This window comes from Halichoeres trimaculatus, unplaced genomic scaffold, assembly GCF_033239565.1.
Source record: "Halichoeres trimaculatus isolate MK-OKI-2021-1 unplaced genomic scaffold, fHalTri1.1 fHalTri1_scaffold_9, whole genome shotgun sequence".
In the NCBI taxonomy this organism is placed as follows: domain Eukaryota; kingdom Metazoa; phylum Chordata; class Actinopteri; order Labriformes; family Labridae; genus Halichoeres; species Halichoeres trimaculatus.
The window spans coordinates 33,412,444-33,437,299 of NW_027437188.1; the positions used below are offsets into that span (position 1 = coordinate 33,412,444).

A 24,856-nucleotide genomic window follows, 5' to 3' on the forward strand; every position below is an offset into this window, starting at 1 on the left:
ACAAAAAAAAAAAAAGCCAAAAAAGCCCCCCCAAAAAACAGCCTGCACATTGAGTTTGAATTTCGTCCTCGGTAAAAAAAAAAAAAAAAAAAAAGGAAAAAAGGAAAAAAAAAAAAGCGTTTTGATTCCATGTAAGAAAAATAAAATAAAAATTATTATTATTATTATTATTATTATTATTATTATTATTATTATTATTATTATTATTATTATTATTATTATTAAAATAATAATAATAATTATTATTATTATTATTATTATTATTTACAAATAAATACATAAAAATATGTATTTTTTTAGTATTATTATTGTTGTTGAACAACAACAGAGCAGAAATCACAAAATTCAGAAAAAATATGTTAAGCTGAAGAGACGACCTATTCAGTTTTTACTCAATGCTAGTAGTTCAACAAATTTTCAAGGAGTTATAGAGATTTAAAAAAAAATGCTCTACCAAACAGTTGAACAGCATGTTTAAGGTTTAAACTATATGAACTCTGTCTCCTTAAATAAAGCCTTCTGTATTTTTAAATGTACAGCTGAGCATAACACAGGGAGCACATTTCTGACACAAACAGTCCAATGAATTCATCCAGGGCAGCAGAAACGTAGGCGAAGACACGTCTGTTGAAAACGCTTCAACTTGAGCCAAATCCTCGTTAATCCAAAGGCTTTAAAACTCCAATACATCACACAGGAAGAGGGAAGAAAGGGACCTCAGAGGGAAATAAGCAGAGTCAGCTTCTTGTTAGAAAACTGTTACAGGTAAGAAGCATGAAAGACAAATTTAATTTACAGGGAGGAGCAGGGATGGAAAAGAGAAGGTGATGGATTTTAAACGATTTAACATTGACTGAGTGATGCTGCACAGATTAAACAGTTTTAACTGTGAGTTTCATGATGGTTAGGACTGAGCTGAAGGCTGAGTTGATCAGGCTTTGGAAACACAAGGTGAGCTGCTGAAAATGAGCTCTGTTGTTCCATTAAAGAGGGGATTCAACTCAAACAGAGACATTCAGAGAAGCTGCTACTCCTCTGAATGAAAGATGAACAAGCTGTTTGTTTTTCATGCAAACTGTCAGAAATGACACAACATTGGGATCTGAAGAAGTGTGAACAATAAACTGATTGTTGTTCTGTTAGACCAGCTTTAAGGAAAACAAACCTCAGGAGCGTTAATGTCAGTCTGTGCTCATGAGAAGCGTCTGCTGCAGAGTGTAAGATCCATTTTTCACTCCACTGACTTTGAGCTCAGCCCGCTGCACACACGCTCTGCAGCCGTGCACTGGAAGCACTCTGTCTGCAGACACTTACACACACATTCGACATACCTGTGAGGATACACAGAAACCTGGCATCAGATGTGACTCACAGGGAAACGCTTGATCCAACATCTGACATCTGTGGCTCCCTGCTCTAATGGCTGCCTGCTGCAGCAAAAAACTCCACGTCATGATGGTGAGCCAGGTCTGATTCAGCCAGGAGGAAACTATCCTGACAGTCCTCTGCAGCGTGCTTTAACTCCAGCATGCTTTGCTGCTGTGACCTTTTCAATACACGGGGATGATAAAAGAAGTCAGTGCATACATGAGGCCGGATCAATACAGCCCTGCAGCATGTGCAGAGGGTTACACAGATGGCGAGAGTGTGATAGCGCCAGAGGTGCCTGAGCTCATTAAGAAGCAGGACCATACCCCGGTGCAGAGCAGGGAGAGGGGAGCAGGGAGGAGGAGGAGGAGGAGGGGAGGAGGACGCAGAGCCCGGCTGAAATGTTTCACCTGAGTGTCACAGAGAGCTGATCTGTTGCTGCTGGAGAAAAAAGGAAATTATAAATCTGTTCTTTGTGTGTGTCTGGACGGCAGCAGAAGACCTGCGTTACATTAAGGGAGATGAATGGTAGCATGTAAATAAGAGGCTCAGAGGTTGTTCAGAGGCTGCAGCTCGCTGCACCAGACAGGCTGGACTGTGGCGCCATCTACCTGTCCTCTGCTGCACTTCACCTCCCCATTAAACTGCATGATATGACCTTGGTATCAACCAGTGCAGAAAATGTTACTTAAATCATGCAGCTGCAGTTATTACTATTCCAAATCATGTGCAAAGCTCATCAGAAACTGCTAAGATGTAATACTCAAAATTTGTTTTGTAAAAAGAAAAAGCTGTTTTCATTTAGAAGGATTTGGCATGTTAAAAAAAACAAGATTTACAACCAAGTTAAAGGAACAGTACGTCACAGTAAGAGGGATAAACTTATGGAATAACCTGGAAAAGGAAAACCAAACTGGCAGAATCAAAGCATATTCTTGTAATGTCTGCACCTTACCTCACAAAATATTATTTACAAGTCACCTAGTGCAAAAATCAAAAAGAGCTGCAGGCCAATATGCTGTATTACACTTCATTTGTGCTTTTTCCCCAGAAAACTAATAATAAAAAAAAACTGTTCACACTACAAAAAGTGATTTTTATTTCAACGTCTTAGATTTCTTTTCTTTTCTTTTTTTTCAAAGATTTTTCTTCCCTGTGATTCCTTTTTATTCTTATATATAAAAGTTCTGTTTTGTTGTACTATTTTTTTTTTCAGAATGAAATAAATCAAATCAAATCATCCTAAAAGACAACAACAGGGGTCTGCAACCTTTACTTTCATAAGAGTCATTTTACATCAGCTCACCTGGATTAATGACATTCAGGTGCCACAAAATTGATATCTTCGCAACAACAAAAAAAAAAGAAAAATGAGGTGTATAAAATTCCATGCAAAGTTAAAATCTAGTGAAAAGTTATCAAAAAGAGAAGTTATTTTGGAATTTATGACATTTTACATGTAAAGCCCTGTTTTTTTTATTTTGATAATTTTAAAAAATAAAAATAAAAACCGTGAAATTTTAAAAATTTCAGTAACTTTTCTTTTTAAAACTTAAATAAATTTTAAAAATTTCAAAAGTTGTGAAATTTTAAACATTTTGCAAAAATTCCCCCCAAAAATGCAAAAAAAAAAAAAAAAAAAAAAGTAAGAAATTAAAAAAATGCAACATGTGCAAAAATTTGGGGGGCAATTTTGGGATAAATTTTACAAAAATTTGCTTAAATGTTAAAAATGCAAAAAAAAAATCAAACTGTCAAAGCTTTGCAAAAATTGCACAAAATTTTAACACATTTTTATTTTTTGAAATTTTGAAAGTTTGTTAAAAATGTCAAACAATTTTAAAATTTTCAAAAAGAAATTGCAAAAATTAGATTCGTTTCAAAGAATACTTGAATTTGATAACACATGTTGATAACATAATTCACCATTTTTCGTAGCTTGCTAATGTCTTGCCACACATCAAGCATGTATATTAAGCGGGTACAGCGTCAGTGAAATGAATCCATCCACACAGAATTAAAATCAGTATTTTCTTCCAGATTAGTCTTTTTGTAGATGTAGTTATCTTCCCAGGGCTGTAAAACTTGAGGTTAGCCACAGGTGCATGGAAAGTTGGTGGGCTGTTGATGTTGTAGGAGGTGAAGTAGAGCAGTGGTAGACTTTATTGACAGATGGGATGAAGATTTAGTTCAACTAAATGTTAGCGCAGGATTTTATTTCCTGTCAGTGTCTTTAATCAACAATACCCTCTGTAAGAAAAAGAAAAACTCTTTATTTCAGTAATATTTTTTTAAAGCTACAAGGAGCCACTGCAAAGGAGTCAAAGAGCCGCAGGTTAGAGTTACACAATGAGTCAAAAGCTGATGAAACATGATAAAGTTTATTGGGAACTTTTATGTCAGACTTGTGTAATGGAGAAGACATGTAAATGTTTTATTTTAAGTAGGAAAAAGTTTGTTTTCTTCCAGCTTTTGAAACATTACTACAGCAGTTTTAAGAGAAAAAGATTCCAGGCATAAATTTCAGAGAGAGAAATGTCTGAATGAAGTTTTTGCAGCATTTAATAACTCATAATGCTGTTAATGCGTAAAAAAATACTGCTGCTTTCAGAAATGAGACGTTATCAAATAAGGGTTTTGCAATCCGGTGACTTTGAGTGTGTGTTTTATTCCGTGAGATAAAAAAACAACTTTTTCAATCATGAGCTGAAGCTTCATTCCTCATGAGTGAAATCACTTCTGTAACGAGTCACGGGAGGAAAATGTTGCCCTGCGCGGGAACATGCAGCACTGATCGACTGCAGGACAAAAACACAACATGTTTTTCATTTTCCGTTTTATTTTATAACGTGGTTTTTATCTGAACACAAATCATCACACATCATATCACATTCTTTCAAAAATAAGAAAACAACTTCTCAATGAATCACTTGACCTGCTGACATCCAGCAACGTCTGATAGTTGTGTAAATATGTACACAAACACAGTGAAGGCACAGCCCAGTAAAATGGACCAGAACTGGACAGAAACTGGCAGAAAACTCTGAACTCGTGATGATCAAAGATGCCTGTGGCTCCCTTCACATAAAACTGTCACTCCCTGACCTCAGATTGAAAGGAGGAACGTTGGCCTGGGATAAATTCTCCTCGTTTTCACGTCACTGATCGATTGATTTCAGATGTTTGTCTCTGAATGCTGAGTCCTGCCAACGCTGTAAAACCTGACGATAATCTGGAGTTTATTAGAGAAGATGGGTTCATGAGGTCAAAATAAACAAACGATGACAGACTAATCATCCCTGCTTTTGCTTTTCTTCTTCTTTTTCTTCTTTTTTCCTGAACCCTCCGCTCCATCCTCACACGAAGAGTCTATTGGCTCAGTTTTTACTGTTACTTCCTCCACCTCTACACGTTCTCTGTCCTTCTTTTTCTTCTTCTTCTTCTTCTCCTCCACCATCATCCCTTCCTCCTGAGTGTCCGCCTCAGGCTCCACCTTTATTTCCTTCAAATACTCGTCTGCCTGCTCTGCCTCTGTTTCCTTTTCTTTCTTCTTCTTCTTCTTCTTTTTCTCCTCCACCATCATTGCTTCCTCCTGAGTGTCGGCCTCGGGCTCCACCTTTATTTCCTGCAAATACTTATCTGCTTCCTCGGCCTCTGTTTCCTTTTCTTTCTTCTTCTTCTTCTTCTTTTTCCTCCCCTCCTCTTCCACATGTTCCTCTCCCGACCGTTTGAGGGGGCGAGGAGTCGTAGACAAGGAACCAAAGGAGGCTCCATCCACCTCACTCTCCTCCATACACGTCATCGGGGGGGCTTTACTGCCAAAGGGGTGAAACCGCTGCTTGAGCCCCGGGGGGATGGCGGGCGCTGGAATGGCGGGGATGACCTGTGGCGCCTGGGTGGCGCTGCTGCCTCCGAAGTTCTCACACACATTCAGCAGACCGGAGAAAGCGGGGCCGAAAACTTGATTATCTGAGTCGTGCTGGTCGCCGGTGAGAAGACAGAGGCCGGATGTGCCGTGTGTGGACGCCATGACGCTGTAGATCTGTGCGCCGGCCCCGGTCTGCACCCCACCTGCAGCTGCGGGAACCTTCAGGGTCTTCAGACCTGAGAGCGGCACCTTGAGACCACTGAAGCTGGATGAAGAGAGTAGAAGATGTTAGGCAAACACAAAGCATTCTGGGAAAAAAATCATTTTTATACTTTAGATCTGTGTCTTTTTATGTCTCTTATGGGCTTAACCCCTGTGGTTTTATGACTCTTATTTGTTTCTATTTTTTATTTAATTTATTTGTTTTATTGATTTTTCTATTTGTTTTTTACTGTGCAGAACTTTGGTAAACTTTATTGTTTTTAAAATATGCTTTATTAATAAAATAAAATAAAATATAAATAAAAGTGGATTCGATTGTAAAATGTATTTAACATCATCAGTTTGAGCCAAACATTGTTTTATTTCTTAAAAAAGAAAATAAAATTGGAGTAAAAGCTCTTTCTGCTGCTCTCAAAAGAGTGTTGGTTTACTCTGAGCCTGTCTTCAGCCGCAGAAACTGCTACAAAGATTAAAAAGTAGCAACACAAATTTAACCTTTTCTCACTTACAAACCATAACTTTTAGTTTCTAGGGTAAAATCTACTATAAATCATATATAAATAACTATAAAGTGCAGAAGAATTCCCCTGAAACAGACCAAAAAGTCTACAAACTTTAAATAGAGATCACATATTGATACAGTTTGTTGTTGAATAAGTGTTTTCTATTTGTGAGACTGAAAGACATTTATAGAAATGCTTTTGTGTCTTTGTAGATGAAAAAAAATATCATCCATTTGTGTTTTTCTCTTTTTTGAGTGTATACCTGAAACAAAAAGGGGAAAATATTGTACTTACCATTCTGGTTTAAAGTTTGCAGGAGCTTTAATAAGCCACAGCTCATTGTTGTTGTTCTTCAGGCTCTCAGTGAGCGTGCTGCTGCAGGGTTTATGGCAGAAAGACACAAAGTCAGCAGGACACTGGTACTTGGTGGGCTTCTCTGTGGATGGAAAATGAATCCTGTTAGTTCATCAAAAAGTAAAAATATGTAAATGATAACAATAATTAAAAATAAAGATTATTTCGTACATATAGAACAGCTCTGAAGTTTAAAAAATGGTATGAACAACCTTACATGAGAATTGTTTTGAGCTGGTTTAATATCCAAATACTGCTTTTATTTATTTATTTATTTATTCATTCATTTTTTTTTTTAAATCTGCGTTTTATTTTCTTTTATCTGGGGATGCTTTTTCTTTAATCTGTCGTTTTACATTACTGAAAAAAACTTTCTAACCCTGTTTTAAAAAATGTTCAAAAAATAAAGTTTATTATTATGTTATAAGTAGGGCTGTGATTTTAACGCGTTAATTAGATTAATTAATTACACCGCACATTAACGCGTAATAAAATTCAACGCAAGATTAACTCATTGGCTGCCAGCCATTTTCAGAGCGTCTTGAATGATCTTTTAAGATCTTCTCTTAATATCTTCTCTGTGGATAGAAAATGAATCTCTTAAGTTCATCAAAGAGTAAAAATATTTAAATGATAATGATAATAATAGTAAAGATTATTTCAAACATTTAGAACAGCTCTGAATTAAAAAAAAAAATGGTATGAAAAGCCTTACATGAGAATTTATTTGAGCTGGTTTAATATCCAAATACTGCTTTTACTTATTTATATATTAATTTATTTATTAAAAAAAATATATGTTTTATTTTTATTTATTAATTTATTTTTTTATTTATTTATTTTGGGTGGGGGGGTTCTTTCATCTTTCATTTTATTTTTTGAAAAACACTTTCTAACCCTGTTCTGAAAAATGCTTCATAAATAAAGCTTATTATTATATTATAAATCATGATTGCTCACTTCTCTCATTCCAAGATACCAACTTATTTACAATATTTTCTTAGATGGTATGATTTAAATATGTATAAACTGAGTTTGTGTCTAGAAATGACCCCATGAAAACGGTAACACAAATATAGTTCAACATTTTAAGTGACTAGGCATTATAATGTTGACCCAAAGCTAAAATAAAGGCAGGCTTAGCCACTCAGTGCTTCTCGGACTGTAACTGTTTTGACTGAATGAACGGTTAGCAAACCAACACCAGCTTTAAGCACCAAATACGCCAAAACTTACCGTTTCGTTTCTGCTTTTCAGGTGATTTCGTAGCACGTTTGTCTGCTTCATCCTCGCTTGATGAAGGTGAAATGTCTCTTGGCATGATGAAGTTTAAAGAAACAGCATCAGAGTATTAAAATAAAAAAAGTTAACTCCCTCAGACGCATGGCTACTGAGAACCCACATGTGTTGACACCAAATGAACTATGACCTTTCATTACTTCACTTCCGTGTCAGTTTGAGTTGTAGTCCAAAAGTCGCGCGGTGTTTGTTACTGGAAGTTAGTGAATAACAATTAAAAACTCCAACACCCACAGTGCACCACGTTAGATTACGTAATGTTCGAGCGTACGTCGGGGAAGCAGTTGACAACAGCAGTGAAGAGCAGGCCGAAGTAGGCAAACAAAACAAACATATGAAGAAAAGAGCGAATTAACTCCACAGTTTGGTTTTATTTAACTTAAGTAGAATGTTTAATTTTATCCTAAAGCAGTTTGAAGTCCGTTAAAGAGGAAAGCAGTTAGTAAAGAGAGGGCGTGCACCTGTCGAAGAGAAATAGGTTAACTCAGCTAACGTCTGCTAGCATTAGCTCGTTGAACCCGCTCAGGTTTGGAAGCTCCTCTGCAGGCATGTCGTCCCCGTCCTCATCCAGGCGCCAGTGGTGCTACCTGTGCGACCTGCCGAAGATGCCGTGGACCGTGGTGTGGGACTTCAGTGAAGTGGTCTGCCGTGGCTGTGTGAACTACGAGGGAGCGAATCAGATTGAATTCCTCATCGCGAGCGCCCGACAGTTGAAACGGACACACGGGATGCAGGATGGCAACGTCAGGTCACCTGGTCCCTCTCCCAACAAACACGGCTCGTCTGGCAGAGGAGAGGCGGCATCGGACGGGGGCAGGTCGCATTCAGACCGCTTCGAGAGGGGAGGAAGAGGAGAAAGTACCGGGTCTGCTATCCGCGTGCCGCCCAACGGGCTGCACCGTGACGGGCAGCCGCCTCAAGAAGTGAACCGCCAGAGCCCCAGCGGCAGCCGGAGACCCATGCTAGGCGCTGCCATCCCTCCTAGTCTAGTTACTCCAAGCATCGCAGGGATTCCTCATGGGCTCCTCGCAGGTATGCCAGCAGGTCTGACCGCTCGGACAGCCCCCATGAGTAACCCTATGATCTTCCCCGCTCCTGTGCTGGCCGAGATGAGCCGCAGGCAGCTCGGCATCGGGATGGGGATCGCCCCATTCATCACTCCAGAGTTGGAGCGAGAGCTCAGTTCGTCCCAGAATCAGCCCAAGATCCAGTCTCAGATCCACACCGCTGTGGCTGGAAGCAGCACCAGTAAGAGCTCAGGCCTGCCGTCTTCGTCCTCCTCCATGGCTGGAGGTGTCAGCCAAACCAGCCCCAAACCTGCCTCATCCCCAGCCAGGCAGCCGCGCCCCCTCACAGCCAGGTCCGTAGGGGAGCCGCTGGGGTCCAGCACCTCTGCTGAGGCGGCGACCACTGCTGCAGCTTTGCCCCACAGTGGTGCCTCTGAGCTGGGGTCTGCAACTGCCAACAACGCCCATTCGACCGGAAACACTCTGTCCTGCACCCTGTGTCACGAGAGGCTGGAAGACACACACTTTGTTCAGTGTCCATCAGTGCCGGGACACAGGTGTGTGTGTGTTTTAATTCCTGAAGGTGGTGTAGCTGTGTTGTAATTAGAGAAAAGTGAAAAACAGGAGAAAAGTCTTACTGAAAGTTGTGATTTCTTCTCTTCTGTCACCGTGTGTAGATTCTGCTTCCCCTGTACCAGAGTCTACATCCAGAGCCGGCGGGGTGACGGCGAGGTTTACTGCCCCAGCGGAGAGCGCTGTCCATTGGATAACTCTCCCAACAGTCCCCCTTGGGCCTTCATGCAGGGAGAAGTCTCCACTATATTAGGCACTGGCGGGGCAGGAGCTGCACCAGCCGCTGCATCCGGAGCAGGAACCGGGCCGGGACCTGGTCCTGGAGCTGCAGGAGCATCTGCGCCAGGGGCAGGGAGCGGATCTGGCAGTGGAGCTGGATCTGGAAGCGGAGACGTCACAGTCAAGAAAGAAAGAGAGACGTGATGATGATTTTCATGGAGCCCAGGACCCAACACAGCAACAGGCAGGTTCAGCATCATCATTTCTCATCTTTTCAAGCATTGTATTCGAGATTTCAGAAGTCTATTCCAACATAGTTTGAAGCATCTTAAAAGATATTTAATTATTGTGTGCAGTTACTTTAAGTTTCTTTTAATGACGTTTTTATTTTGTCGTCACAGAGTCGTGTCAAACCACAGAAGGCGACATCTGCACTGCACCGCAGAGAGATCCAGAAGAGAAGCCACACAGTGACACACACACAGCTCAGAAAACCTTCTTTTTACAGGTCTTTACACACACCACTCTAAATCATCATCAGACCTCACCAGAGATTCGACTAATGGTGCAAAGACTGCCTTCACACATTGTCTAATTTTTCTCCTGGCTCTGCAAACTGTTATTTTTCCTTTTTTTAAACTTTTAACAAGAATGTGACACATTATTTTCATTAATCAGTACATTTCCTGTCATGACGAGCAGAGGTTATGGTGAGATAAAGCCACAGTCAGATGTTGACGACTAATCAGCAGGCAAACAATGGCTGCTTTTGAGGATTTCTTTAAAGGTTAAATAACTGATTCAGCCCAACAAGCCAGCTCCTGTGAGCAGCTGGAAAAAAGGGCTGAATGATCAGACGTTCTTTGGTTTTTATAACCACTATAAACACCAAAATAATTTTATAAGTGCTGTACTAAAACAAGAATATCATTGTCCACACAGCAACTAAAAATCGCACCTTAAGAAACGACGTGCCACTGAAATATCGCTGTTTGGCCACCACACGTGATTGACTTCGTTATCTTTTTTAAGAATACTAGCAGAGCTGCTAATTTCTCCTAATGTTTTAAATTAGTCCTCTCAGACTCTTACATGGTGGCCACAGCCCAGTGTTGATTTCACTGTACACTCGACTTCCTGTTCCTTCAAAATAAAAAAAGCACAAAAGCTTCTTTTTAAAACTTTAACATCACAAATTTAGAAATCTGAAAACAGAAGCTTCATCTTTTTACATTTTTTTTTTTCTTCTTGGAGCTCAATCCTCTGACAGAAAGCGGTTTCAGTGTGTCCCACCATCTAAACCAAGGGGTGGCCAACCAGTCAGAGACCAAGAGCCACAAAAATTACTGTGGTACGACAGAGAGCCACATCACACCACAGCCACATGGTCTTACAAACACACTTCCTCTCACACATAAACGAACTGACATAAAATGAAAATCAATAGATTTCCAATTTTCAAAGCGAGGTTTACTGTGTTTGTTAGTGTGTTTAAATTTGTACTAGAGAAGAGAAACTGAAACTTAAGTATCAATCTGTACACCCAAATACTGATCAACACTGATCCCACTGATTGATCAGCACACCACTACTCATAACTTTATAAATACATTTTTATGAATGGATGGAAGAGCCGCTCACTGAAAGGCAAAGAGCCACATGCGGCTCGCGAGCCACCAGTTAGCCACCCCTGATCAAAAAAGTTTATTTTTCTGATAGGAAATTCAAAGTTCTCATGACAAAGTGCACCTTTAATTTCAAAAACCGGATCCTGTTTTAATCCCTGACTGAATCCGTGTCCAAGCACACTTTAAGGTTTATCTCCAGAGACAGCTGAATCTTAACTTTTCACACCAGAGAAGACGAAAAGTGACACGAGATGTGGACCGAACGCCAGCAGTGACATCTCCCTGTGTGTCTGTGTTTTCTTTTTGTTCGTCAGTTTTGAAATCAAAGCTGATTTTGACTCAGAGAAAAAAAAGTGAATCTTTCGACCAGCCACAGACGCTCTGTTTGACTGTATTTAAATGTTGCTTTCATACAGACCCAGCCCAGCCTACGCTTACCACGAATGTATATGAAAAGATATCTATGATAGGCCTAGGACTATATTTTATACTAGAATGTTAAATGTTATATACTCTATAGATCTATTATAGTATGTATGTGCAATCCTTTGTCACAGTATATGCAACAATTTGGAAAATGTACCTGAAAGCGTTTGTGTATCATTTCTTCAACCTTTTGTTTTCTGGAGGCAGAATCCACCCAAAGCTGAACGTTTGAGGATTCGTTTTTCTTTAGTCGGAGACAAAAAACTAAGTCTACACTTAACACAGCAGCATAAAAACACATTTTAAGACAGAAATGTGAGCATGCTGCACACACACACATATTTTTCTGCAGATATGAGGAAAAACTTCAGGACATTTGTTTACAGACATGTTGCTGTATATTTAAAGTCATAGTTAATAGGAAAGTTTGCTCTCACTCTGGATTAAACAAACAAACAGGAACGATGTTATTCAGGGGCTGATTTTTGGGTGGATTCTCCCTTTAAGTGCCGTGTGTACTCATCAGCACAGAAGCACAGACAAACCAAAGGTAACTCTGCCCAAACGGATCTTTCCGGATGTAAATGTTTTATTCAAAGATTTATATTGCTATACTTCTGGACCAGGTCTAAACTGGTCTACGTCATCAGTTCCAGGCCCACGTGGTCTGCTGGACTTTTGGGATATAAAAGTCATCTGTATTTAGTCTTCTATATTTAGAGAGCATCCCCGATCAGGTCTGAAATAAAGAAAACTCTTTGAAGAAGTGGAATTTGAGTTAAATATGCACTGAGACATCATGCAATCCCTTGTTAAGTGCCTTTTTCAAATGTTTACCGTCTGTGTGTGAGCTGGGAACCTCAGGGGAAGTAGGAGTGCAATGACTTTTTTATTGTTCAGTCGATGATTAACCTGAATCAGTTTCCCTTCGGTCGCCATCAGACGGCTTCGCTTTTATCTGAAGCTTTTTTGCAAAGTCGGCTTTTCCATTCATTGTTTGATAGATCTCTGTCCGCGCCGCTCTACGCTGACTCCTCCCCCGTCCCTCCTTCATGTGTCTGTTTTTAGATCTGTTGGTTTTATCGCAGCTTCATGTACAACTAGAAACCAGGAATAAAATGGGATGGAAACTTGTACTTGTTTTCTCTTTTTTGACTTTGAACATTTTATTTTAGCCGGTTTCAAAATGATTATACAAACTTTATAGGAGCCAGTTGTCTGGATTATCACTGAATTACTCAGGGTTTATCATCAGAAACAAATGATCAATGATAAAATAAAATGTTTTTTTCCTCATATTTCTGGTTAAGTATTTCACAATTCAGACCAAAACTTAGTGATTTTGACTTAGTTTCCGATAATTTTTCTCATAATTTTGATTGATTTGTCTCATATTTCAATTTAGCATCTAAAGATTCTGAGTTAATATCAGAAATATGACAACTGTTATGATATCTCATAGTTTTAACATTTTATGTCATAATTAAGTTAGAATCTAAAATTTGATTCAGCTCAGTTTAATTTTTTGTTCAGAATTTCATAAGTTTCTCATATATTAGTGTCTTATCTTAGTATCTCATAATTTTAATATTCAATCTCATAATTTTGTCCAAGCGTCTCATTAATTGGCTTGATATCTCATAACTTTGACCCTTTATTTCACAATATCCATTTAGTATTTCATAATTCAGAACAATACTTAGTAATTTTGACTTAGTTTCTTTTGTTTTTATCTCATAACTTTTATTCTGTGTCTCATCGTTTTACTTTGGTCTCATATTTCAATTTAGAAAATTCTGAATCAGTATCTCATATCTCCAATTAATTATCCCATAATTGTGATAATATATCTGATAACTTGGCTTGATACCTCATAATTTTAACATTTTATCCCATAGTTTAGCTTAGTATCTAAATTTGATTCAGCTCTGTTTAATTTTGTTAAGCATCTTAAAGCGACTCCTGATATCTGAAATATTTAATCTCATAATTTTGTCCAAATATCTCATTATTTATCTTGATATCTCATAATTTTTACCTTTTATTTCATAATATCCATTTAGTCTTTTACAATTCAGATCACTCAACCAGTGATTTTGACTTAGTTTCCCATATTTTTTCTCATAACTTTGATTGAGCATCTCATAATTTTACTGTTTGTCTCATTTTTCAATTTAGCATCTTAAAATTCTGAGTCAATATGTCACAGATGTATCACATAAATGTGGAGACATATCTGATAACTTGGCTTGATATCTCATCATTTTAACATTTTATGTCACAAAGTTAGAACCTAAAATTTGATTATGCTCTGTTTTAATTTTGTTCAGAATCTCATAAGTTTCTCATATCTTAGTATCTTATCTTAGTATCTCATAACTCTAATGTTTCATCTCATAATTTTGCCTAAGTATCTCATTATTTGACTTGATATCTCATGACTTTGACCCTTTATTTCACAATATCCATTTAGTATTTCATAATTTCGATCAATTACATGGTGATTCTGACTTCCTTCCCCATATTTTTATCTCATAATTTCACATATTTTAATTTAGCACCTGGAAATTCTGATTCAATACCTCATATCTCCAATTAATTATCCCATAATTGTGAAGATATATCTGATAACTTGGCTCGATACCTCATAATTTTAACATTTTATCCCATAGTTTAGCTTAGTATCTAAATTTGATTCAGCTCTGTTTTAATTTTGGTTATTATCTCATAATAACGACTGAGTATCTCATAACGTAAATATTTAATCTCATAATTTTGTCCAAGTATCTCATTATTTGGCTTGATATCTCATTTTTGACCTTTAATTTTATTGATTGATTGATTGATTGATTGATTGATTGATTGATTGATTGAAATTTATTTTGAACGTGAGGTTCAAGTAAATTCTCTGTCAAAGACAGAAAAAATACAAAACAAAACAGATATTATCTAATCACATATTTGGAAAGAAGTATAGGATGGAGTAAAAAAGTATTAATTCCCACACCTTAACCAAACGATTATTTACAAACAAATGCAGAAGTTAACTGCATGTTGACTCTGTGATTCCCAAATAACATACATTTTGTCTTGCTCGTATTTAAAGGTAACTTATTATAATTAAGCCATGCTTTTTATTTCTTCAGTTCGTCATTGATTGTCTTCTGTAACTGATTCAAATTATTACTGGAACAAAAAACACTTGTATCATCAGGAAAAATAATGAGCTTCATCAGTTCACGCACATGACAGATTTCATTAATGTAAAGAATAAACAGTTTGGGTCCCAATACCAAACCCTGTGTGACACCACAAGCAATGTCCAAGCAAGTTGAGCAATGGTTACCCACCCATGGTTATTTCACAATATCCATGTAGTATTTCATAATTCACATCAATTACCTGGTGATTTTGTGTTTTCTCATACATTTTTTTAAATCTCGTAATCTCATGATTATAACAAAGTATGCCATCATTTCACCTTTATTCTCATAACTTTCCTTATTGGCTTGTATTCTGATTTAGTATCTATAAGGTACGATTTAGAATCTCATAAAGTCTCAATTAAGTTTTTCACAATTTCAGTGGAGTATCTAAAAAAAAAATCATAATTTTGATGTACTATCTCACATTTATGACTCTGTGTCTCATTTCTAGAAAGTTTCTCATATTTTGTCATGATATCTCATAACTTTGATTTGTATTTCATATATTGACTTAGTTACTTATAATTTTCATTTAATACCACATAATAGCAGTTTGGTGTCACATACTGTACTCATATTTTCACTCAATTTCTCATTTTAATGATTTAGTATCATGTTATTTTGATTCACTGTCTCATAATTGCAACTGTTTCATTTCAATGTCTCTAATTTTGAGTTTTTATCTCGTATTTTCTACTTTTTTGTCATTGGAGCTGGTATCTCGATTTTTGCCTTTGTGTGACCTGAGGGAAATGAGCTTCCACATTTAGTTGTAAATAAAATCCTTTCTGTGGTGAGTGCTTTAGGTTTTCTTGTCAACACAAGATGGCGCTGTTACCCTGTTAAACCTCAGTCTGCCTGAGAGCAGATTCTGATTGGACAGGCAGATACTCAGCTGGAGGACTACATGAAGGCCTGAACCAGCCTCTGAGTTCCTCTGGAGACCATGCTCCAGGTGTTTCAGGTCTTCATGATTCAGCAGAGTTCAGTTCCTCTGGACTTAGACTGAATCAAGTCTGATGTTGATTTTAAAGTTTAAATAATAATAAAAAAAAAAAGACTGAGGAGGAGGAGGGTGGGGGTGGACCCCCTGGTCGACGTGCTGCTGCCCGATGCGTCGTTTCCTCCATTAGTATCAGCTCATTACGGCCTTTGTTAAACCAATTATAGAGGTGTTAATGGACGGTGGAGGCCCATTGGCATGAGAAACGGCCTGCAGAGAGAGGATGTGGCTGAATGAGTGTCTGGATGAAATGGGAGGTGAGGCTGCAGCATCCTATCTGGAGAGACTGAAGCATCTTCAGAATAAAACCTTTATAATAAAAAAACTCTTTTTATTCCTAATAAACATATAGATCAAAACCGTATTAATTTGAAAAAACAATGTTTATGTTTTTTTCTTAGTGAAATAAACCGGAAGCTGCGAATATGTGAGAGATTTCAGCTCCTTCACCTCTGATTAAAACTTCTCCACATGGATCACCAAATCAAACGACTGTTTTTTTTATTAAATCATTTATTTAATCTGTCTTCATGTGAAGGTTTATGCAGGATGTTACGTTAGATGTTTTCCAAACCCTCCACGCAGACTCCACAGTCTCTCTCGGAGCAGACTTTTGCGCAGACTCTCCTGTGCGTCCTGATCTCCACCCGTGACGCAGCTCGTCTCTTTCAGGCTTAATTACATCATTACACACTCTGAGGTGTGAGATCATCCCGCGTGCTAATCGACCTGACAGCTTTTTGCAAACAGGCGATCACTGCAGAGTCTGACTGACACCTGGACACTGAGAGGTCACATCCAAAGGGACAGTAACTCCAACAAAACAGGCACTTTTTTTTTTTTAATGAAGGCACCTTGTCTACATCAAAATGTTCCTGAGAGGATATTTCCGTGGAAACTGACCTGATATCTAAAATCAAACTCACTCCGTCTGCCCCTAAACTCTGACTCCTTCACCTCGTCTGCTGCGCTCAGCTCCTTCCTGTTATTTCTGATTCCCCCGACCTTTTCTCACAGTCTAATCCCGTCGACCTCCCGCCTGCGCATCAATTACATGTCCATTGACTGGCCATTAGCAGAGGCATTGACATTCACAGGCCTCCGTCTGCACCCGGACTGATGTGTATTCTGCAGCCCCAGCAGCCCGGCCCTGTGCGTTACACGCCGGGGTTACATTATTTATTGTGTTTCTGCACGGCGGAGGGCCACGGAGCCTCTGAGGGGCAGAGAGGATGAAAAGAGAAAATTACGCACAGGTTGCGCACATAAAGTTAGATCCTTACACAAATGAACAAGTTATTTACGCACAGTTTACGCACGATGGTTCTGATTTCAGCAAATAATTCCTGCTGCTTTATTCCAACAATATGATGTATTTAAAGAGTCCCAGAGTTTATTTTGTTGTTATTTTCTGTTCGTGAAATCTTGGGTTTTCTGCCGTTTTTCTTTTGTCAGTCAAATTCAACCCTGAGAGATGTTATCTTCTGATTATCAGTGAAATATTTGACTATCAAACCCCAGAATCTGATATCAGCTGGGCGGTTACAAACCCGCAGAGAATGTGTTAAAAGGTTTACGACCCCAGAGAAGTGATAGCCAAGAGAATTAACGACTTTGACGCCCCCACTACCCACCCACACACCCCCACGCATACTCATACACTGAGGCTTGATGCAGGAGTTAGTATCTAAAGGGGAATTCTCAAAAAATGTATCTAACATGTATGAATTAAATCATGGAGCGAGATACAAATCTATAGTTTTTAAAGGCTTAAATATTTATTTTTCTTTATTTACTGCAGTAAAAATAATCATGAAAAATTACATGTGAGAACCTTTTTGAAATGAATTAACAATACAGTGTGGGGTCCATATTTTATTCACTTAAATTGTTTAATATAATTCAAATAAAATAAAATAAAATAAAATAAAAAAAATAATACAAATAAACCCAAAATTAAAACAAAACAAAACAAAATTAGATAAAAAATTAAAATAATACAAAACAGAACAAATTTAAATAAAAAATAAAACAAAACAAAATTTAATCAAAAAATAAAACAAAACAAAACAAACTAAAATATTAAATAAAATCAACTTAAAAAAACAAAATAAAATAAAATAAAAAACAAAATGAAATCAAATTAAAATAAAATAAAATAAAACAAAATAACATTAAATAAAAAAATAAAACAAAACAAAAACACCCAAAAAAAACAAAATAAAACGAAATTTAAAATAATAATAATAAATGAAATGAGTAGGAGCTTGTTCGATTTTTAACCCGTGATCATCTTTACTGATGGACTGTTGCTACTTTTAAAAAATCCCACTCTTCCCTGTCCCTGTGGGATTATGGGAAAGCCAGTCCGGGTGGCCCCGGAGCAGCCGCAGGGCCAATATACAGCACGCCAGGGGGCCACATCGGCCTTTTTGCGGGGCCCTTCCTGGATCCCATCACTGCATTCAAATGTCAGGAGCGGGGCGGGACCCGGCAGCACCTTATAAGAGGACGTGGTCCAGGTCCCTCTGCTGGATTTGCGCGCTTCACCTCTGCCTACAGCAGCGCGTGCTGGAGCAGAGACAAAACGGGCCAGAAGAAGATTTCACCATCTGCTGAGTCTCTCAAGATAAAAGTTATGAAACAATGGATGAGTGACCCATAAGAAGAATTGACTTTTCGTCTGCAGGAGACCAGCGTCACATCACTTCTTTGTTTTTCTTTCAGTTTTCGTTTTTAACTTTTCGACTCTTTTTTTGAAAAAGAGGAGGAAACTTTGTTTTGGGATTTTTTTCCCCTGTAAAAAACTTTTTAAAGGATTTTTAAGAAATTGTTTCTGAAATCATCCGGTAAAAACTCGGTGACAGATCAGCGTTTCTCCTACAAAGACGTGTGTTGGGGATGTTGAGCTCTGTGAAGATGGAAGCCCATGATTTACCAGAGTGGAATACTTTCTACAGCGAGGCCAGCGAGGTAAACACGACCACACAACCAAAGAAAGTTAAAAAAATAAATGTCTCTGACTTATAATTCGTTTTTACAGGAATCAAACTTTAAGAAGCGAGAAAAGACAAACACATTTCGATTTACGCAGGAATCAAAAAGACAAATGTCAGCCAATGTGATTTAAAAATAATAAAATAATAGATTAAAATAGACTCTAAAGGTTTAAACTGTAGGACTATTTGGATCAAACCAAATTTGCGCAGAAAAACTGACACTGAGAAGCAAAAACGAAATTTAAATTTAACCTGAATAAAAGAAAAACTGTCAGGAGAAAAAAGATCAAATGTTTTATTTAATCATACAAATTTTTGTGAAAAAAAAATAAATAAAAACAATAAATTATTTTTAAAAAATATAATGAAAAGAGTCTTTTCGAGGCTGATAACGACTTTCCGTCTGACAGATTTCAGGCTGCTTTAAGTTAAATTCTCAAAGCGTTTAAAATATTTAGTCAGATTAAACTCATTAGAAAATTTGAGTATTTGACCGATCCGCACACTGTCCTCCTTTGTGTCCTCACAGCTGCTAAAGTGTCGCGACAGCTCAGGTGTAAATGCACCAGGACTTTCTTCTCGCTAATTGAATTAGGCCTAATTCCATCAGCAGCTTCAGATCTGACCTCACGTCGAGCTGATGAAATTAACGAAGAAAGAAAGCGTCTGATAATATTCAAAGGTGATCCCCGAGCGGCCTGTGAGACCTGCTGGACTCACTTTTTACTGGCTGACACTTTTCTCCACGCGTGAGCTTTTAAAGTCCAGCTTTATCCGGCTTTATTTAAAGAGAATTGGTGCGTATTTAATAAAAGGAGGAAGAATTAGCGCAGGAAATCATCAGATTCTCTTCTGAGAGCTGATGATTTGGCTTTACTTGTTTTTCCACGCTGCAGCGGAGGAGTCTGTCTGAGCCGAGAGGCACCGTGACGCGCTTTTTACGCATATTCAGGTTAACATCTCTGTGTGAAATCCATGTCCTCTCTGCGCGCACTGAGAGCTTCATTGTGCATTGATAAGAAGCCACTTTTCCAAAGGAGACTCCAACCGCCCCACTCCCACATTTAGACACCTAACACAGCTCATTACTGAGATAAAAGGCCAAACTTTAAATAAAGTTTGAAGTTTTTTTTAAATGTTGAATTAAAAATGAGGGTTGGATGATTTTCTGTGTGAGTGGATGTTTTCTTCCTCAGTTAATAACCCCGTGTGTTGTTGTTGTTCCCGTCCTGCAGATGTATTCCTCTCCCAGCTCCATGAACTCTGGTCTTGGCTCCATGGGAACAATCAACAGCTACATCAACCTGAACCCAGCCACTGCCGCCCCCGCAGGCATGAACATGGCCTACCCCAGCTCCACCCTCAGCAGCTCCCCGCTGGCCTCCATGGGCTCAGGGCCCAGTCACATGTCCCTCTCCCCGGTGGCTTCCTCCCTCAGCACCAGCTCCCTGACCCAGCTGGGCCCTGCAGCACCGGGCTCCCTGAGCTCCCTGTCCCACTACTCGAACATGGGCCAGTCCATGAGCCAGCTGGGCTACCCCTCCACCACCACCCTGAGCCGGGCCGGGCCCAAGGAGATCCCTCCCAAGCCGTACCGCCGCTCCCTAACCCACGCCAAGCCCCCTTACTCCTACATCTCCCTCATCACCATGGCGATCCAGCAGAGCGGCAGCAAGATGCTAACCCTCAACGAGATCTACCAGTGGATCATGGACCTCTTCCCCTACTACCGCGAGAACCAGCAGCGCTGGCAGAACTCTATCCGCCACTCGCTGTCCTTCAACGACTGCTTCGTGAAGGTCGCCCGCTCGCCCGATAAGCCGGGCAAAGGCTCCTACTGGACTCTGCACCCGCAGTCAGGGAACATGTTCGAGAACGGCTGCTACCTGCGGCGCCAGAAACGCTTCAAGATCGAGGACAAGCTGGCCAAGAAGGGGGCGAAGAGCCAGGAGGGCGGCTCGGGGAAAGGGGGTCACGGCGGAGACCACCTGGAGGACCACAGCCCCACAGGGGGGTCAGAGGGAGCCGACTCCGCCCACTCCGACAACTCCCACCCGGGCTCCTCAGACGACCAGCCTCACCCACGAAACTCCCTGGTTCCTCTGGACTGCCCTCCGCTGTCCTCCTCACACCTCCACAGCCCCCCCATCTCCCTGCCTGCCTCCTCCTCCTCCTCCTCCATCCCTCCATCCTCCCTGTCCCTCTCAGCCTCGTCCTCCTCAAACCTCCTCCACCCACAGTCTCTGGTGGGCAACCTCCTGCCCAGCGCCATGCAGCAGCACATGGACCTACAGAGCGACGCCCTCAAGTCCCTGGACCCCCACTACAACTTCAACCACCCGTTCTCCATCACCAACCTCATGTCCAACGAGCAGAAGATGGACCTCAAGTCCTACCAGGACCAGGTCATGGCCTACAACAGCTACACCGGGGGCTCTCCTGTGGGGGCCAAGCAGATCTACGACAGCCCGGGGCCCACCACCATGGACTCAGGAGCTTATTACCAAACTCTGTACAGCCGCTCAGTGCTCAACGCCTCCTAATGTGGACACACACCTTCACACACACACACCTCTCTGTGGAGCCAAGATGGAGGCTTCTTCCTGTCTGAAATGGACACCAGAGCTCTCTCTCCTTCTCTCCTTTCCTCTCTCTCTTCCTCACATCGAATAGCCGCCTTGTTTCGCGGCTAATGAACATTTCCTTTCACCGTCTCTGAGGAGGCTGCTTGGTTACACGGAGGACGAAGAAGAGTCTCGACTGATGATGAAGACTTTTCTGCGTGAGTACGATCCAGACTCTGCGGGAGCTCTGCACGTGCTCAGATCAGCTTTGTACAAAATGTAAATAGAGGTAATGTGGGGGAAAAGGATATTTGCATTTATTTATGAAGGGAATAAATTTTAATATATCTTGTATAGCGCTCTGTCGACCGGTTACAACCCCAATGTGAGTTTATTTTTGAATGAGTTTCAGGTTACTGCTTCAGGCAGGTGTTACTGTTCGTGTGTTACAGCATTTCACACCAGCTTCTGTCCCATCAGGACGCCGTCTGTGTAAAATTAAAAAAAAAAAAGCTCATGAAGTCCGAATTTTCAAGATTGTTTCTAGTTGATGTGAAGAAAAAGGAAAGTGAAGTTTAGAAAATGTTGCCGCCAAAAGGAGGCAAAGAAACTGTGGTAAAAAGAAACAAAAAAAGATGTTTTTCTGTTTTTATCTCCTGAAATGTTTCCTGTTGTTACTTTAAGAGAGCATGAAGTGCTCCTGTCAGACTGTAACATGTCAGAGGACGACGAACGGGGGAGTTCAGTCAGTTACTAAAACAGTGGAGGGAGGAGAGATGCACTATGGGAGATTTACATACAGTACTTTGCACTATGGAGCTCCCACTGGCCAGGTGGGCTGATAGTGTGTGTTTGTGTGTGTTACAACAAAACTTAGGACCATCCCCCCTCACACTGTCAATGCATCAGCTCAAAATAAAACCAAACAAAAAGTGCCTTTTCTTCAAAGACAGCTGACGGGATCAGAGATCGACGTGTCGACAATCTGTTGAAGGATTATTCTGACGCACAGGCGAGGACGCAGGTCACGTGACGTCCCCTGTGGAGCAGAAAAACGTCTTTTATTTAAGCTTTTCAAACGTTGAGAGTGTGCTGATATAATATATTGTTTTTTGTTGTTCTGTTGGTTTAAATGTGATTGAAATGATCCATGTTTCATTTTTTTTCTTATTAAAAAGGCAAAAAATGTGGGAAGACATGCTGCTTCTGGTGTTTTTCTTTCACACAGGAAGTGTCAGGATCGAAAAATGTCTGATTCAAACAAAAAAACACTTCCTCACATTTTTAGGATGACATATTTCAGCTTTTGGATCCGTCACTCGATCCATCACAGTGTTGCAGGAATAGCAGCATCTTGTTGAAACAGCTCCCGACCAAATGACCGTGGTGTGCGACATGTCGGACTGTTAGACTAAACACGGCAGGATCACACTGAGAGCCTCAAACGAGACACGCAGCGAGGCCCGGGCCGCTCCAAAAACTACTGCCCTGCCTCTGACCCGGCACCAGAAAAACTGTCAGGAGGTCAGAGCAAGAAAAACAGCCAGTGAGGTCTCAGAAAGTCTCAGAAAGTCTCAGATCGTCCCATTAAACACCAACATCTGCTGAGTCACTGATATAAAAATCAAATAATGCTGCAGGAATTTTTGTAAAATGCTCTTCTCTGTGCATTTACAAGAGAAAGAAAAAGTCATGTATTGATTTTGGATCCTGCTGCCGTCCCTCTCTGTCCCCAGGCCTCCCGTCTGTCTCTCTGTCTCTCTGTCCTCCAACTGTTGCTCAACCCAGCCTCATTCTGTCAGAGTCACGTATTTGTCGCTGCCTTTTCTTCTCTGTCACGTTGGGATCAGTAACATGAGCCTGAGGCTGCCAAAAATATAGAACAGAATAGAAAAGAAAATACTTTATTTATCCCAGAGGGAAAACTCAGGAGGAGTAACAGCAGCATCAAGAAAACAAAAGTAAGAAAGTGTATAGAAAGTGCAAAAAGCTCCATAAGAAAATAGATGCTGACAGCTTGTCCATCATTGTCCAGTCAGCCAGCCTCCACCTCCACACACCTACTAATGTGCTGCTCATGTCTGGTGTTAGCTCCGTTAGCCATGTCTGTGAATAGCATGATGCTACTCTACCTTCTAGTATTCCCTCTGTTGCTGGGTTAGCATGGCTAGCTTGCTGGATATAACGATGAATGGAAGGATAGGTCGATGCCGCCCCTCACCTCCTTCTCCTCACTTTGTGGGGAAACATCAGGTCTAGCACCAGTTAGCATTGACATGCTACAGGCTGCTAACAGCTGAGTTCACATGTAAACAAAGCAGCCATGGTAATGATCCACTCCAAATACAAAGGTGACGAAAATGAGATAAAAAAAAAAAATTCAATAAACGGACAAAGAAAGGAGAGCTGCTGCAACAGGCAGCCACAACCAACAGGGCGGCGGCTAGCAACCATACCCATGGTTAATTAACATGTTAATTGAAATTTCTCTTAAAGCGTTTGACTTATTTGACGTGTGATTAACCCTTGTACTGTGTAAGAAAGCTGCCAACTTCTTTAGTTTTAGTGGGTCAAATTTTACCTGTGGTTAAACTTAGCTTGTTTTTACTTAAAAAACAATAGCTATCACCCAATATAGTTTTTCACCTCATAGCTAACTTATTATCCATGTCAAAACTGTTTTAAATGTCACTTTTTTTAGACTTTTTATCTTACAATTAATCAATCCTCTCTAATTCAAAAACTGTCTTAAATCACTTTTTTATTTCCTATAGTGTGAACCCTCTGTTTCTGGGTTAGCACAGCTAGCTCGTCCATCTTATTGGAGATAGATCTTACTTTCCCAATTACGATGGATGGAAGGACAGGTCCATGTCACTTCTTAGCTCACACCTGAGAACCAGCACGTCATCCTCACCTCCTTCTCCTCACTTTGTGGGAAACATCAGGCCTAGCACCAGTTAGCATTGACATGCTACAGGCTGCTAACACCTGATTTCACATGTAAATAATGCAGCCATTGTTACATGTGGGATCTCCAGACAAAAACAGGAGCAAAAAAGTAAAAATATCACTGAAGACAAAACAGTTTGGTGTCCATGACCAACAGAAGTGAGGATCCACTCCAATAATTAGACTCCGAACACACACGGGTACAAAGTAGAGAAGTCAGAATGCTAAAAAACACAAATTAGGGACTGTTTCTGCAGAAATTGAGTGTTTCTATGATACAACATCGACGTGCAGGCCTCTTAAAGAGCAGACACTCACACACATCCATGGAGACATGTGCAGACACACACACACACTCTGCAGAAATGGTGTGAGTGGGAATGCAAGGCAGTTTGTCACCTTGCATGCACAATAGTTCTTTTAGAGCAGTTGGTTTGATAAGATAGGAGAACTCCCGCCTGATACACACACTCACACACTCACTCACTCACACACACACACCAGGTATAACTAACCTGGCTGACTCTGAAACGTCCCCTCGCAGTAATCAGGTGACGACGCTGATAGAGCCACATTCAGCCTCTCATGGAGGAAACAGATTAGAGTCGGGGCTCAGATAAAAAGAGCTTTAGACGCAGCGACAAAGACGAAAGTGGAGCCAAACA

At 40.1% G+C, this 24,856-nt stretch overlaps 3 protein-coding genes across 4 annotated transcripts; 2 read left to right on the top strand and 1 right to left on the bottom strand.

Annotated features, from left to right (window-relative positions):
* Window positions 1-4,037: 4,037 nt before the first annotated feature.
* On the bottom strand, window positions 4,038-7,895 carry polr1g (RNA polymerase I subunit G). The gene is made up of 3 exons (XM_074679198.1): window positions 7,552-7,895; window positions 6,256-6,397; window positions 4,038-5,501 (listed from the first exon to the last, which is right to left on the bottom strand). Exons 1-3 carry the CDS (start codon window positions 7,634-7,636, stop codon window positions 4,658-4,660), a joined length of 1,071 nt encoding a protein of 356 aa, XP_074535299.1. The 5' UTR covers window positions 7,637-7,895; the 3' UTR covers window positions 4,038-4,657.
* On the top strand, window positions 7,877-12,584 carry irf2bp1 (interferon regulatory factor 2 binding protein 1). 2 transcript variants are annotated; one of them, XM_074679197.1, is made up of 3 exons: window positions 7,877-9,178; window positions 9,299-9,661; window positions 9,815-12,584. In XM_074679197.1, exons 1-2 carry the CDS (start codon window positions 8,163-8,165, stop codon window positions 9,615-9,617), a joined length of 1,335 nt encoding a protein of 444 aa, XP_074535298.1. In that variant the 5' UTR covers window positions 7,877-8,162; the 3' UTR covers window positions 9,618-9,661; window positions 9,815-12,584. The 2 variants fall into 2 exon arrangements, with proteins under 2 accessions (XP_074535298.1, XP_074535297.1); XM_074679196.1 differs by having other exon boundaries at window positions 9,299-9,657.
* A 5,993-nt stretch (window positions 12,585-18,577) lies between these two features.
* On the top strand, window positions 18,578-21,218 carry foxa3 (forkhead box A3). Its single transcript, XM_074680141.1, has 2 exons — window positions 18,578-18,649; window positions 19,911-21,218. The coding sequence occupies exons 1-2, from the start codon at window positions 18,578-18,580 to the stop codon at window positions 21,216-21,218; spliced, it is 1,380 nt and encodes a 459-aa protein (XP_074536242.1).
* The last annotated feature ends 3,638 nt before the right edge of the window (window positions 21,219-24,856 follow it).